Raw genomic sequence first — 15,486 nt, forward strand, 5'->3', positions numbered from 1 at the left:
AATGTTAAAAACAGTTGTGTACTTTTTTTTTCAGGATTCCTTGATGAATAGAAAGTTCAAAAGAACAGCATTTATCTGAAATACAAAGCTTTTGTAACATTTTACACTACCGTTCAAAAGTTTGGGGTCAGTAAGAATTTTTATTTTTATTTTTTTGAGAAGAATTTAAAGAAATTAATATTTTTTTTTTCAGCAAGGATGCATTAAATCGATCAAAAGTGACAGTAAAGACATTTAAAATGTAACAAAAGATTAGATTTCAGATAAACACTGTTCTTTTGAACTTTCTATTCATCAAAGAATCCTGAAAAAAAATATTGTACACAATGAGCAGCAAATCATCATATTAGAATGATTTCTGAAGGATCATGTGACACTGAAGACTGGAGTAATGATGATGAAAATTCAGCTTTGATCACAGGAATAAATTACACTTTATATTATATTCCAATAGAAAACAGTTATTTTAAATTGTAATAATATTTCACAATATTACTATTTTTACTGTATTTTTAATTAAATAAATGCAATCTTGGTGAGGAGACAAAACTTCTTTTAAAAATATTAAAAATCTTACCGATCCCAAACTTTTGAACGGTAAGTGTATATATATATGTTTTAAATAAATAACACTGACTCGGTCAGAGGTTGATGATCCCCGTGTGTAAATGTAGACACCCCGAGAATCCTCTCACAGAAGCCTCGAGAAATCACGCGCAGAGCCGCGCTCGGGTATAAAACAGCCTTCAGACACTCTCTGGAGCAGCCTGACAATCTTCACTTCATCTGTCAACAATGAACGACTCCAACAGGTAAGACCCAAGTTTTAAACCCATTTTCCTTTCTTTTATTGTAAATAAAGTGTGTAGTAGGCCTACTTTACTGTAAGACAGATGAGATCACATGATCCATTCCAATCTGGATTCATTATGTTTACATATGCACTGACACACGTGCACTTTAAAAGTTTTTAATAACTACATATGGATGTAAGTTATTATTATTATTTCTTTATTGGAATGGTGCATGAGTTTATAATTTAATTGTTCCAGTTATTTATTAACATAAAGCTTTTTAGTGCATTAAAATGTCCATTTTAAGTTGTGTGTCTTATAACGTTAGTGTCTCAGCTGTCTCGCTGTGTATTTTGAGAGGTGATATAAATATCCCAGCAGCTGTTTGTGCTTCTGTTCATTCACTCCGGCCTCACGAATGCTCTCAATTATTGTTTAGTAGCCTAATTAAATCAAAAACAAGACAATTTGCTGATTACACGTTAATTAGTGGTAGAATTCTGCTGCTGAATTCTTATGTCATTTTTTTGTATTTGTTAAAAGAGCAGGGGTTTGCATTTAATCACGAGCAGAATAATACACTTGAATCTCTTCAATTATCATTCACTCCAAATTATATGGTCTTTATTAGAAATCAATCTTACTCTTTGCAATAACTCGCTCAAGGTTGGATATGCTGTCGTTTCCAATGGCAAAGTTTAATTAATATTAACATGAACTGCATAGGCCCAAACATATGCAGTGTTTGGTTTCTAAATGTCTCTTAAATTTAACCAGTTTCTCTAATAATGCACAGTACAAAACATTAAATGTTTTTATCATCTTACTGGAAGTGAACCTGTATTTAATGTTGTGTATGTCATGTTTTATTTGACATTGTATTGTTTTTGTGTCGTGTTTTTGAATGTGTCCATGTTTCATCGGTCTAATTTGACTCGATTTCTACCACATTATATATTAATTTGTGCCAAAAATACTTTTTAAATCTTTCTTCTGCTACCAAGGCTGAATTTATTTGATCAAAAATACAGTAATATTGTGAAATATTACTACAATTTAAAATAACTGTTTCCTCTTTGAATACAAGTTAAAATGTAATTTTTATTCCTGTGTTTAAAGCTGTATTTTCAGCATCATTACTCCAGTCTTCAGTGTCACGTGATCCTTCAGAAATCATTCTAATATGATGATTTGCTGCTCAATATTTATACATGTTAAAGGTTATATTCATACATTTATTTTTTCAGGATTTTTTTATGAATAGAAAGTTCAAAAGAACAGCATTTATTTGAAATAGAAATTGTTTGTAACATTATAAATGTCACTTTTGATCAATTTAATGCATCTTTTCAGTAATTTTACTGAAACCACATTTTTGAAGGGTAGTGTATAAGCAGCAAACAATAAAGATATTCTGCTCTTCTAACTTCATTTGCATTTAGTATTTTTTCCCTATTATCAGAACAGACCAGGCACTAGTTTTTGTCACAGCTTTACATCTCTCTCTCTCTCTCTCTTCAGTGTTTCAGACAGTAAGGCTAATAAGCCTCTTACATTCCGCTCAACGAAGGAGATGTTTGAGAAAATGGAGGAATCATTCAAAATATGTGCGCAGTGTGAGAGACTCCCATCACAGGTCACGGGTCAGCTAAAGCGATGCACACGGTACAGTGACGTGATGATTTTGATGTTACATGTTATACAACCCAGAAATGTTGGGACGTTTTTTAAATTTGAATAAAATGAAAACTAAAAGACTTTCAAATCACATGAGCCAATATTTTATTCACAATAGAACATAGATAACATAAATGTTTAAACTGAGAAATTTTACAATTTTATGCACAAAATGAGCTCATTTCAAATCTGATGCCTGCTACAGGTCTCAAAATGGTTGGGACAGGGGCATGTTTACCATGGTGTAGCATCTCCTCTTCTTTTCAAAGCAGTGTGAAGACGTCTGGGCATTGAGGTTATGAGTTTCTGGAGTTTTGTTGTTGCAATTTGGTCCCGTTATTGCCTGATTGCCTGAGTTCGTGGTCGACTTTGACATATTTTTCTCTATGGGTGAAAGATCTGGACTGCAGGCAGGCCAATTCAGCACCTGGACTCTTCTGCGACGAGGCCATGCTGTTGTAATAGCTGCAGTATATGGTTTTACATTGTCCTGCTGAAATACACAAGACCTTCCCTGAAATAGACGTTGTCTGGAGGGGAGCATATGTTGCTCTAAAACCTTTATATACCTTTCAGCATTCATAGTGCCTTCCAAAACATGCAAGCTGCCCATACCGTATGCACTTATGCACCCCCATACCATCAGAGATGCTGGCTTTTGAACTGAACGCTGATAACACGCTGGAAGGTCTCCCTCCTCTTTAGCCCAAAGGACACGGCGTCCGTGATTTCCAACAAGAATGTCAAATCTGGACTCGTCGGACCATAGAACACTTTTCCACTTTGAAACAGTCCATTTTAAACACGACAGCACTTCTGGACCATGTTCACATATGGCTTCCTTTTAGCATGATGGAGCTTTAGTTGGCATCTGCAGATGGCACGGCGGATTGTGTTCACCGACAGTGGTTTCTGGAATTATTCCTGGGCCCATTTAGTAATGTCATTGACACAATCATGCCGATGAGTGATGCAGTGTCATCTGAGGGCCTTGTCCCTTACGCACAGAGATTTCTCCAGTTTCTCTGAAACTTTTGATTATGTTATGCACTGTAGATGATGAGATTTTCAGAGCCTTTGCAATTTTTGTTTTTAAAGTATTCCACAATCTTTTTACACACTCTTTCACAGCTCTGCCCATCTTTACGTCTGAGAGACTCTGCCTCTGTAAGACATCCATTTTATAGCTAATCATGTTACAGACCTGATATCAGTTAACTTAATTAGTTGCTAGATGTTCTCCCAGCTGAATCTTTTCAAACTTTCTTGCTTTTTCAGCCATTTGTTGCCCCCTGTGCCAACTTTTTTGAGACATGTAGCAGGCATCAAATTTGAAATGAGCTCATTTAGTGGATAAAAGTGTAAAATTTCTCCGTTTAAACATTTGCTATGTTATTGATGTTCTGTTGTGAATAAAATATTGGCTCATGTGATTTGAAAGTCTTTTAGTTTTCATTTTATTCAAATTTAAAAAACGTCCCAACATTTCCGGAATTCGGGTTGTACTTTCATCTATAACATCTCTTGTCTGTCTTGTGCAGCTGTCTGAATGTGTATTACTGCAGTAAAGAGTGTCAGAAGAAAGACTGGCCTCATCATAAACTCTACTGCAACAAACTGCGCATGGCGGCGGTGGACAGATGCGTCGAGTGGCTCCTTTATAAAGGTGAGGATGATGCAGTCGGGCCACCGTTACTGTCTTTTTAGCACAACCCAGGTTTATTTCAAATCATTCCTAATATCCAATAGGAGATCTTCCTTTTCCTACGGAGGTGTGGTCTCGTCCTGCTAACAAAGTAAGTTGTTGGAAGGACTGGTTGTCTATGCAAGGAGATCTGACACCCCGTCTGGAGCCCATCCTGTCCGGACAAAACATGACAGACCTCTGGGCCAATGCCTGCAGGCCGCGGCCGGAGGAGGCGGAGCTTCGTGAGTCTGTGTGGCGGGTGTGCAGCGAGTTTCTCTCCCGGCCTCTTACGATCGGAATGGGACTGAGGATGTTTAACTTGGATCTGTACTCTCGGCCTCTCACTGTTCACGTGGTCGGAGCCGGTCAAAGCGAGACCCTGGGAGCCAGAGTCTCAGACATGGACGAGCTCAACCGCATGTTCCCGGGGCACCAGGGGCTGGAGGTGGTGATGGTGGGGCCCGAGGTGGTCAAGGGGCCCATCGTGAGGCCTCCGCTGAGGGCGTTCGGACCCCGGGGAAGAGTTTACATCAGCGCTTACAAGGGACTCTACCACCAGTTCTGGGAGGAAGTTATAGAGAAAGGAGAAGCAGCCAAACCAAATCTAGTGGTTGGATTTCACCCAGGTACAAACAAACAAAACATCCGCAAAACATCCATATGCAAGTATAAAGTTTAGGCTCAGTAAGATTAAGATTTTTTATGCTTATCAAGGCTATGTTTTTTAATCAAAAATCCAGTGAATATTGTGAAATATTACTGTTTAAAGGTGCCCTAGAACTTTTTTTTAAAAGATGTACAGTAATATAAGTCTAAGGTGTCCCCTGAATGTGTCTGTGAAGTTTCAGCTCAAAATACCCCATAGATTTTTTTAAAATTCATTTTTTTAACTGCCTATTTTGGGGCATAATTAGAAATGAGCCGATTCAGGGTGTGTGGCCCTTTAAATCTGGTGCTCCACGCCCCAAGAGCTCGCGCTTGCCTTAAACAACATAAAAAAAGTTCACACAGCTAATATAACCCTCAAAATGGATCTTTACAAAGTGTTTGTCATGCAGCATGTCTAATCGTAAGTACAGTGTTTATTTTGATGTTTACATTTGATTCTGAATGAATTTGAGGCTGTGCTCCGTGGCTAACGGCTAATGCTACACTGTTGCAGAGATTTATAAAGAATGAAGTTGTGTTTATGAATTATACAGACTGCAAGTGTTTAAAAATGAAAATAGCGACGACTCTCTTGTCTCCGTGAATACAGTAAGAAACGATGGGAACTTTAACCACATTTAACAGTACATTAGCAACATGTTAACGAAACATTTAGAAAGACAATTTACAAATATCACTAAAAATATCATGTAATCATGGATCATGTCAGTTATTATCGCTCCATCTGCCATTTTTTGCTATTGTTTTTGCTTGCTTACCTAGTCTGACGATTCAGCTGTGCACATCTAGACGTTAATACTGGCTGCCCTTGTCTAATGCCTTTTATAATGTTGGGAACATGGGCTGGCATATGCAAATATTGGGGGCGTACGACTGTTACGTAACAGTCGGTGTTATATTGAGATTCGCCTGTTCTTCGGAAGTCTTTTAAACAAATGAGATTTATATAAGAAGGAGGAAACAATGGAGTTTGAGACTCACTGTATGTCATTTCCATGTACTGAACTCTTGATATTTAACTATGCCGAGGTAAATTCAATTTTTGAATCTAGGGCACCTTTAATAGAACAGTTTTCTTTTAAAATAATTTTTATTCCTGTGATCAAAGCTGAATTTTCAGCATCATTACTCCATTCTTCAGTGTCACATGATCCTTCAGAAATCATTCTAATATGATGATTTTCAGCTCAAGAAACACTTCTTAGTATTATCATTGTTGAAAACTATTTTTGTGGAAACCATGATATGTTTTTTCAGGATTAATGCATCCATGCTCATCAAAAGATCAAAATTTTTAACATCTTTTTGACATCAAGCTTTTGTGTACTTATGATTCCCTCATATTAGATTTAATATAATGTAATAATCAGAACAGTGTGTTCTTCAGAAACAATAAGGATCTCTATCTGGGTAACAGCATCAAAATGTGATTCATAAACTGCGTAATAAAACTAAAAGCACTGATTCTGCTGTTCATACTCAATGTTGAGATTGAGCTTCATTGATTATGAACTTTATTTGCAGGGTTTGAAGGACAGGAAGTGAGTCAGGATTGGTTGCCGACACTCCTGCTGCTACGAGATTACAATATCCCGACTTTATTCACCATGATCAAGTATGTTATGACAAATACATGTTCACACATGCTGCACAGGACTTCATATCTGAGAATAGACATATTTTGTGTTTGCAAACAGTGATGATGTTTTTGTGGGCGGAGCCTAACTAGTGGCAGAAAATGACAGTTCTGCAGTACCACAGAATAAAAGAATCTCACAATTTTGACTTTTTTCTTGCAAATTTGAGTTTATATCTCACAATTCCTTGAAGGAAAAACAGAATTGTGAGATATACTCATTATTCTGTCCCTTTTCCTCACAATTGCGAGTTTATATCCCGCAATTCTGACTTTTTTATGATATAAACTCACAATTGTGAGTTATAAAGTCTGAACTGGGAGATATAAACGCAAATGCAAGAAAAAAAGTCATAATTGTGACAAAAATGTAATATGTTTAAACGTTATCTATGTAAAAGGTTATAGGTTGAGATATTATTTCATGCTGTAACTGCTACGTATGCATGTCCCCTATGAACTGCATATGTGAATATTATGTAGACTTACTGTTACATCAAATTCATGCTTTAATAGTAGACTAATCATTGCAGATTTCATCAGTCCAGTCTGTGAATTGCAACATAAACGTCTGCATTTAGCTTCAAAGTGCATCTTCAGCGACGGGATTCTATAAAAATGAAGACTATATTTTTTGCATTCCGATTCTGACATCCAAAGGCATAATTCAACACTTATTCTTTGGATTTTGCCCATTTTCCTCGACTTGTTACTGCTCTTTTTCTGCCACCACTATGTGACGTCTGCTCCACATTGGTCTGTAATTAAATTACTAACTCTGATCTATCTATCTATCTATCTATCTATCTATCTATCTATCTATCTATCTATCTATCTATCTATCTATCTATCTATCTATCTATCTATCTATCTATCTATCTTCAGTGATGCAGAGCTGCAGACTTCTCTTCAGATGTTCTTGGAGTTGGAGATGCATGTTAAGGACTCCGGCTCAAACCCCTTCAGCTCTTTGAAACCTGAACAACTGCCAAAAAGCCCCAACAAAGCGCCCATTTATGCCAACGCTCACTACATTTCTTTCTGTGGACTGCTGGAGATGAAAGAGGAGGAAGAACAGAACTAATACTGGATATTTTAACCGAACATTAACCTCAATTTTATTTAAAAGATGATGCTAGCAACTGCAGAAGACAGACTTTAGTAGTTTACGTGTTGAATGAGAGTCTACAAGTAGTGTATTGTTTGTTGCGTGATGTTTTTTCCATGCAGAGCACATAAGAATGAAATAAAATGTGATGTGAAAATGTGGGGATCAATGCATTTGATGTAATATTTAAATATATGATTGTTTACAGTATGTCCAGTTGCCTAATGTGTCTTCAGCTGCATTATATAGCCTACCTCAGTGAGTGTGCTTTATGCCCTTCAATGATTAACACATTATGCAAAATCATTTTAAGATAAACTCTGCATAGTATAGGAATGACAGTTTGCAACCATCAGGAGCTTTTTTATTTTTTATTCTATTTTATTAGTCTCTTTTAGGAAACAGTCTTGTATATTAAATGTTTACTTATTATATAATATATATTAAATTTTAAACAGTCTAAAGTATATATATATATATACTTTGCAATTTACATGAATTTACACAACAAGTTCTCTCTCTCTATGTATATATATATATATATAGAGAGAGAGAGAGAGAGAGAGAGAGAGAGAGAGAAATTGTGTAAATTCATGTAGATTGCACCACTTTTTGACCATATTGTCCTTTTTACCTGATTTTATCCCTCATTTTCTTTCCCATGTGGTAAAATCAATCACATATCCCATAAGACACTGAAATTATAAAATATTTTAATGAAATATAGAACATCTGACTCTACTTCTATCTGTTTTTACAAAGTACAATCAATGTCAAAACGAGGTCTGCGATGTAAAGCCCCAAGTTCACGTATGTCATGACTGTGATGATATTGAGGTCATGAAAGCGATAATCGTGAGTTTCAGAGTCTCTTTTATAGTTTTTATATCCAAACACAGGCCAGATGATGGCCGCAGACACGTACAGAGCTACAGCGACGATGTCGAGCACCAGCTCCAACTTATCGAGATTGCAGCATCGCAGCAGATCCACACACTTCTGCAGGTGTGACGGTATCACCACCACGGTTGGAAGGAAACACACCACGTAGACCAGAATGCACCAGATCAAACCACCAGGGCGGAATTGGTTTTCCACCCCTTTGAAGTAGCTGTATACCGCGGTGAAGAGGAGGCAGGCCACAAACGCCTGGCTGAAGCGCAGGATGCCTCGTACGCTGGACAGATAACCTTCGGGACACTTTAGTTTTAACATCACGCCGTCCAACATGTACACGCCACAAGCCAGAATGGAGGCGATGGCGCAAATCATATCTGCGATGCATGTTGCACACACAAACACAGAGGAATAGATGAGAGACGCGGACAACAGCATGAGGGATGACAGAAGGGTCAGTCCGCAGGAGAGATCGCTCCAGGTGTGCTTCAGCACCAGGAGCTCGATCAGTTTATCCACCAGGTATTTTTCGATCACGAAGATCACCACAGCCACAATGAGTCCAAACACCCACACAAACTCGCACCAGATCCCGTACGGACTGGACATGGAGCCACGGAACATCGGGATGATCAGGGCCAGCGCGCAGAACACCATCTCTAGGATCCGGAAACACTGACTGAGACTCAATCCACACAACGCCATTGTTCTTCATCTGACGCCCAAAACCACACAAGTGTGAGCTGTACTCAAGTGGACCGTTACTCCAAACTGCATGATTTGCATTGATAAAGTCTTCACAGACACACACACCATACACTTTCAGTATGTGTGTGACTTATCATTCTTTTCTCTGTTCATATCTCAAATGTGACACGTCTCTGTAAATGAAAAGCAGAGGTGTAGCACCGAATCCTATGCAAAGACAGTGTGTGGAGGCCCCTTTTCCATCATCCCATGATCCTCACTATCACACTTTTTAAGTAATAATGTACAACTATACACATAGCTCTCACTGATAGAAAAACGGTTGTACTGTATATCATGTAACACTCATATTTGTGTATGAATTGTGCTATACTTAAGAGCAGCCGCAGTATCCCCTTAGACATAAAAATGACAGTTTAACAATATTTAAAGGACCTATAATGCCCCTTTTACAAGATGTAATATAAGTCCCCAGAATGTGTCTGTGAAGTTTCAGCTCAAATTACCACACAGATCATTTATTATAGCTTGTCAAATTTGCCCCTGTTTGGGTATGAGCAAAAACACGTCGTTTTTGTGTGTGTCCCTTTAAATGCAAATTAGCTGCTGCTCCCGGCCCCCTTTCCAGAAGAGGGCGGAGCTTTAACAGCTCAACAACAACAAAGCTGGAGAATCTCATGCAGCCAAAATGAGGATTGTCAGTAACGGTGTTCAGCCTTACATTGTTCAAACCGGAGTCGACACTGATGGAGAGACTCAGGAAGAAGTTACAACTTTTAGATAGTGATGGGCAGATCGAGGCTTCGTGAAACACTGAAACAGTTGAAGCAAATGTGCCGTAATGATTCGAGGCTTCGAAACAATCTGACACCCGTCTCCACGGTGACCCCTAGTGGTCAGAACAGTGGAAATGCAACAAAACTCAGGCCAAACATGCATTAAAAATACCCTTTAACAAATGTATTGCAAAAGTTTTATTGAAAGTAAAATCAATCAAACGGAATTAACTAATCATCTAATAAGACTAATATAGAGTGTCTGTATAATATGTGTTCTTTTATCAATTTTAAAGGCTTGTTTCTTTGTTCCATGGCTCAAGCTAAACAGGCCAATAAGAGATTAATAACTACCATTATTAATTTTAATTATTCTAATGTATAATTAAAACATCTACAAATGTATAAAACTGATCGGAGATCAGGTAAAACCATAGGGTAAAGCCCAAGACACTTGTTCAATAGTTCTCAGTGAATCTGCATGAATGTAATTTATTCCTGTGATCAAAGCATCATTACTCCAGTCTTCAGTGTCACATGATCCTTCAGAAATCATGATAATTTGATGCTAAGAAACACTTATCATTATCAATTTTGTCATAATATTTTTGTGGAAACCATGATACATTTTGTTTACACTTTATTTTAAGGTGACAGTTATTGTACTTATTCAAATAAGTACTGAGTAATATGTACTTACTATAGAGTTAGCATTAGGTTTAAGGCTATTTACTTGTAATTATGCATAATTTACTGTTAGTATTAAAGTACATGTAGTTTAACTATATTACCTTAAAATAAAGTGTTGTTACCTACATGTTTTACAGGATTCTTTGATGAATAGAAAGTTCAAAAGAACAGCATTTATTTGATGTAGAAATCTTTTGAAACATTTTACTGTCACTTTTGATAAACTTCATTTAACTATATGCTGATATTTATTTCTTAGAGTTAAAAAACACAGCTAAAATTGTTAATAGTGTAAAAAACATAAATCTACCATGTTAAAAAAACAACAACAAAAAAACACAGATGGTAAATAAAATCATTTATTTTGAACAATCAAGCATTCAATGAAAGCAAAATACAAAATATGTCCGACTATATAGAAACAAGAACAACAGTATCTTAAAATACACTCTTAAAAAGAAAGGTTCTGCATCTATACTTTAACATCCATGGAACATTTCCATTTGACAATAGTGGAAAAAGGTTCTTTAGATGATTAAAAAGCTCTTTACACTAAGAAAATAATGGTTCTTTTAAGAACTGTTCCATGAAAGGTTCTTCAATGGCATTGCTCTGGAAAAACCCTTTTCTTCTTAAGAGTACTATTCAGAGCGTTTAAATCCACAGATTCCACAGCAGGTGAAGACCAGGTCAATGATGTACAGGCCGAGGTTGACATAGGTCATGAAGGCCACAACAAACTGGATGCTCCATACGCAGCTGTTTCCTGGACAGTCTTTTGGCCGCGGGTTTCCTCTGAAGCTGTAGATTGGCCAGAGGATTGCGGCAGAGACGTACAGCAGAACTGATATGAACAGGAAAATCATGGAGAAACAATCAATGTTGAAGGGCAGACATTTCTTTAACTTGGTCAAGATGTTGGTGACGATGATCAGGAGGGTTAAAGGCAAAGGAATGGCGTAGGCAACGATGCACCACAGCAGAGCCGGTTTACCCACATAACCGATCAGGGAAATGAGGATGATGCAGCCAACGAAGGCCTGGAGAATCTTAATGAAGCCAGGAAGCACAGCTACGTATGTCGCAGAGCGCGCCGCATCACATTTGTCCTTGAACATCTCCACGCAGTAAAGCACGCAACACACCGCGGAGAGGATCGTGATCATCCAGCCCCAGATGCACTTCCAGCAGATGTAGAAGTTGCCGCATATCACCGTGCATGAGAACGTGCAGAGAGACGACATCATGGCCATGCCGGTCGTGAAGTCGTCCCAGTCCATGCAAAACACCAGGATCAGCTTGTGGATGAGGAACATCTCCACTATGGTGATGACCAGTGAGATGACAGGACACAAACCCCAGACCACCATACTGTAGATCCAGTAGGTGTGTGACGGGTGACCCCAGATGTAGCCCACCACAAACGTCACCACGCACACCAAGATCTGCGCCATGTGCAGGGCACCACGGGAGCTCGTCAGGGCGGAAGGAGTGAATTTCAGCTTTTCCATCTTGAAAGTGCAGTGGCTCTTCAAGAGGTCTGAAGGGATAATGGAAACGATCTGCTCTCGGAGGAAGATAAAAATGTATTATATGCAAAAGACACTACAACCGTCCCACCACAATGCTCCACCTCAGCATAGTGATTATCAGGGGGAAGTGACTTCAAAAGTCAAGTCACATTTATACAGTACAGATAATCATATTTCAAAGGAATAAACAGGAAAATAAGTTTTACAAAATGAATCAATTATGAAATGACTTTAAGTTCAGCTGTAATGACGCTCTAAACAAGAAAATAGACCCATCAAAAGGATCTTCTAAGAACATTTTGATAAAGTTCCCATTAAGTTATGAAAACTGAATGTCCATTTTTAAAAAGAAATGCTTTAAAACATTTTTCTTGGTTGTGCAAACATTCCATTTTATCATTCTTCAAACATTATGGAAATGTTACATTTGACTGTTCTCTGGACATTCTAAAACAAACAGTAACATTTAAAAACTGTTACAAGAACTTCCTAATTAGAACATTACAGTAAAAAAATGGATAAATAACGACGGTCGCTAGGAATCAAAATTTTGAACATGTCATAAACTGCTAATAAAAAAGCTCACACATTTCCAAAAGGGGAAGCATCAGTAAATATTAAAGGGTTAGTTAACCCAAAAATAAAAAAATTCTGTCATTAATTACTCACCCTCATGTCATTCCACACCGGTAAGACCTTCATTCATCTTCAGAACGCAAATTAAGATATTTCTGATGAAAGCCGAGAGGTATATGACTCGTCCATAGACAGCAATATAATCAGCACTTTCAAGGTCCAGAAAGACACTAAAGACATCATTAAAACAGTCGACGTGACTGCAGTGGTTCAACCTTAGGGTGTACTCACACTAGGTGCTCTGAACCATGCCGTTCCGTGCCCGGGTGCGGTTCGTTTAGCCGTCCCTGGCCCGCTTGGAAGAGGTGGGTTCGGTTGGGCTCGAGCGCGGTTCGCATGCAGTGTGAGCGCTAACCGTGCTGGAGCACAGAACAGCTACTACTTTTGTATGCACTACTGTCATCATTACGACGGCAAACATCTTCATTACTACTTTGATAGTAGTAAATTCATGTACTTAATTCAAGTGTATTTGGGTTTATATCGGGTCTGGTTCTCACTTTATTGATGAACTAGAATTGTAGTTTGCGAGTAAAGCTGCAAAATTCCTCCATTAACGTCAGCTGCCTTCGTAATAATCCTCTGGTACGTGCAAGTGAAAATCGCTGCGCGGCATAAATGATAAATCTATTAGGCAATATCTTAGCGAAAGTGCATTTCTTCCTGTTTTCTTCCATACAAAAAGTTGCATTGTATGTGACGTAAGCGTGCTCTGGTACAGGCAGCCAGCGGGGAAGTGGGGAGGGGGACAATCGTGCTCGGTTCAAGGCAACCGTGCCTAGTGTGAGTACAACCTTAATGTTATGAAACGACGAAAATACTTTTTGTGTGCAAAAACAAAACAAAAATAATGACTTAATTCAACATTTTCTTCTCTTACCTCAGTCTCCTACGCTGATCACGTAGTAAGCACAGTGCAGGCTTCCGTGTTTACGTCCGAATGCCGGCTCATTATTGGCCAAAGCTGATCACGTGATCAGCACGACGTATGCGTGTGACGCTGACGCAGGAGCCGGCCAATAATGAGTCGCCGTTCTGACGTAGAACCTGGAAGCGCTGGACTGCGTTCATTGCGTCAACTGTTTAGGAGACTTATGTGAAAAAGAAGAGATTGTTGAATAAAAGTGTTATTTTTGTTTTGTTTTTGCGCACAAAAAGTATTCTCGTCGCTTCATAACACTTCTTTCTGGACCTTGAGAGTGTTTATGGAGGAGTCAGAGAGCTCTCAGATTTCATCAAAAATATCTTAATTTGTGTTCTGAAGATGAACGAAGGTCTTACAGGTGTTGAACGACATGAGGGTGAGAAATTAATGACAGAATTGTCATTTTTGGGTGAACTAACCCTTTAATCACTTGGACCCTGGTATCAGCTTTTTCCCCCCAATTAATTTTATTCATAAATTGTTAAAAAGCTACTTTTGTAATGGGAAAGTCACTGAATTCAAACAAGGAATTAGTTCTGAACATTTTTACTTTCAGAAGCAAGGTTGTCAGTTTATCTTTGACAGTTGTAAATGAGAATAAAATGGAGGAGAATGATAGTCAAATGTTTCATAGACGTTAACTATATTTGACTATATACAATCTTTGTTATTTATTTGACAGAATCATATTGTGGAATCATATCTTTCCTTAAAGAAACGACCTTAAGTTTACAACTTTGCACATTTACCTCAGTGCCATTGAATTTTAGCTGGAAGAACATCTTTGAAACTTTCAAACTTAGAAACTGTTGATGTACTTTGACTTTATTTAAATGTGCCTGTAAAAGCATGAGATTGTGTTTGCTAATAAGTATGATCACTGATGTGACCTTCTACAGAGTTGCTTTTGCTTCAGAGGAATTAACTTACATTTATATTTATGTTTATATGTTAATAATGCCTGGGAATCATTTAGCATCTCCGCTCGAGCCGGTCCATCAATGTTTGATGCAGCCTCAAATCTGTAAACGTGAATAACAGTGAAAAACAGATCACTGAATTTGTGCAATATTAAATTATTAACTTATTAGTAATCAGGTATTCAAGTGTGGAGTCGCTTTCCTGTTGTCCTCGTGACTCATTAGCCATGCATAATCATTATATATTATCTATGCTGGATTATATTACTAAACTGAACTGCTGGTGAACCACATCCAAACTATTTTAACATCAACTCTCTACAGTAAATACATGATATATTCTTAGATTATATGATGCTTTTAGTGAATTATTATAGGTTAGTGTCACCTATTCCTTGTTTATTTAAAGGTGAACACTATGTTTTAAGAGTTGTGTGCGTCTATAAACTTTAGGGAAGGCAGGAACTGTGTCCGACTCTTGATTGAGTTATCTTAATGACTGTCATATGTCTACGGATGTTGTGCACAAGGCCGGGCGTTGTCTCATTACCAGACCGACTCGACCCTCTGGCCAGTGAGATGCTCATAAAGCAGTAAACAGGTCAGGTGATACAGGACGGCCTTTCACTGTCTGGGATTTTCCTTTTTCTTGTAATGGAAAAAGCAAAAGATTACCAATGCATTTCTGGGTAAGATAAATATTAGGCCTAATAACATAATTATATTACAGAAAACTAGAAATAGCAAATATTTATGACCATATATAGACATTTCTCTATTATTATATCTATATATATCATTAAGTGTGTGATAGATAGATAGATAGATAGA

The 15,486-nt window shown here is 37.8% G+C and overlaps 3 protein-coding genes across 3 annotated transcripts; 1 reads left to right on the forward strand and 2 right to left on the reverse strand.

The window, feature by feature from the left end:
* Positions 1 to 601: 601 nt before the first annotated feature.
* Positions 602 to 7,736, forward strand: mss51 (MSS51 mitochondrial translational activator). The gene is made up of 6 exons (XM_048173849.1): positions 602 to 812; positions 2,316 to 2,459; positions 4,013 to 4,137; positions 4,221 to 4,784; positions 6,352 to 6,442; positions 7,349 to 7,736. The coding sequence occupies exons 1-6, from the start codon at positions 796 to 798 to the stop codon at positions 7,545 to 7,547; spliced, it is 1,140 nt and encodes a 379-aa protein (XP_048029806.1). The 5' UTR covers positions 602 to 795; the 3' UTR covers positions 7,548 to 7,736.
* A 579-nt stretch (positions 7,737 to 8,315) lies between these two features.
* On the reverse strand, positions 8,316 to 9,173 carry LOC125258612 (myeloid-associated differentiation marker-like protein 2). Its single transcript, XM_048175559.1, has one exon. The coding sequence runs from the start codon at positions 9,171 to 9,173 to the stop codon at positions 8,316 to 8,318; it is 858 nt and encodes a 285-aa protein (XP_048031516.1).
* Positions 9,174 to 10,995: 1,822 nt separating this feature from the next.
* LOC125257465 (myeloid-associated differentiation marker-like protein 2) lies at positions 10,996 to 12,332 on the reverse strand. The gene has a single exon (XM_048173856.1). It carries the CDS (start codon positions 12,151 to 12,153, stop codon positions 11,284 to 11,286), a length of 870 nt encoding a protein of 289 aa, XP_048029813.1. The 5' UTR covers positions 12,154 to 12,332; the 3' UTR covers positions 10,996 to 11,283.
* Between the last annotated feature and the right edge of the window lie 3,154 nt (positions 12,333 to 15,486).

The sequence above is a fragment of the Megalobrama amblycephala genome, linkage group LG22 (genome assembly GCF_018812025.1).
Source record: "Megalobrama amblycephala isolate DHTTF-2021 linkage group LG22, ASM1881202v1, whole genome shotgun sequence".
NCBI lineage: Eukaryota > Metazoa > Chordata > Actinopteri > Cypriniformes > Xenocyprididae > Megalobrama > Megalobrama amblycephala.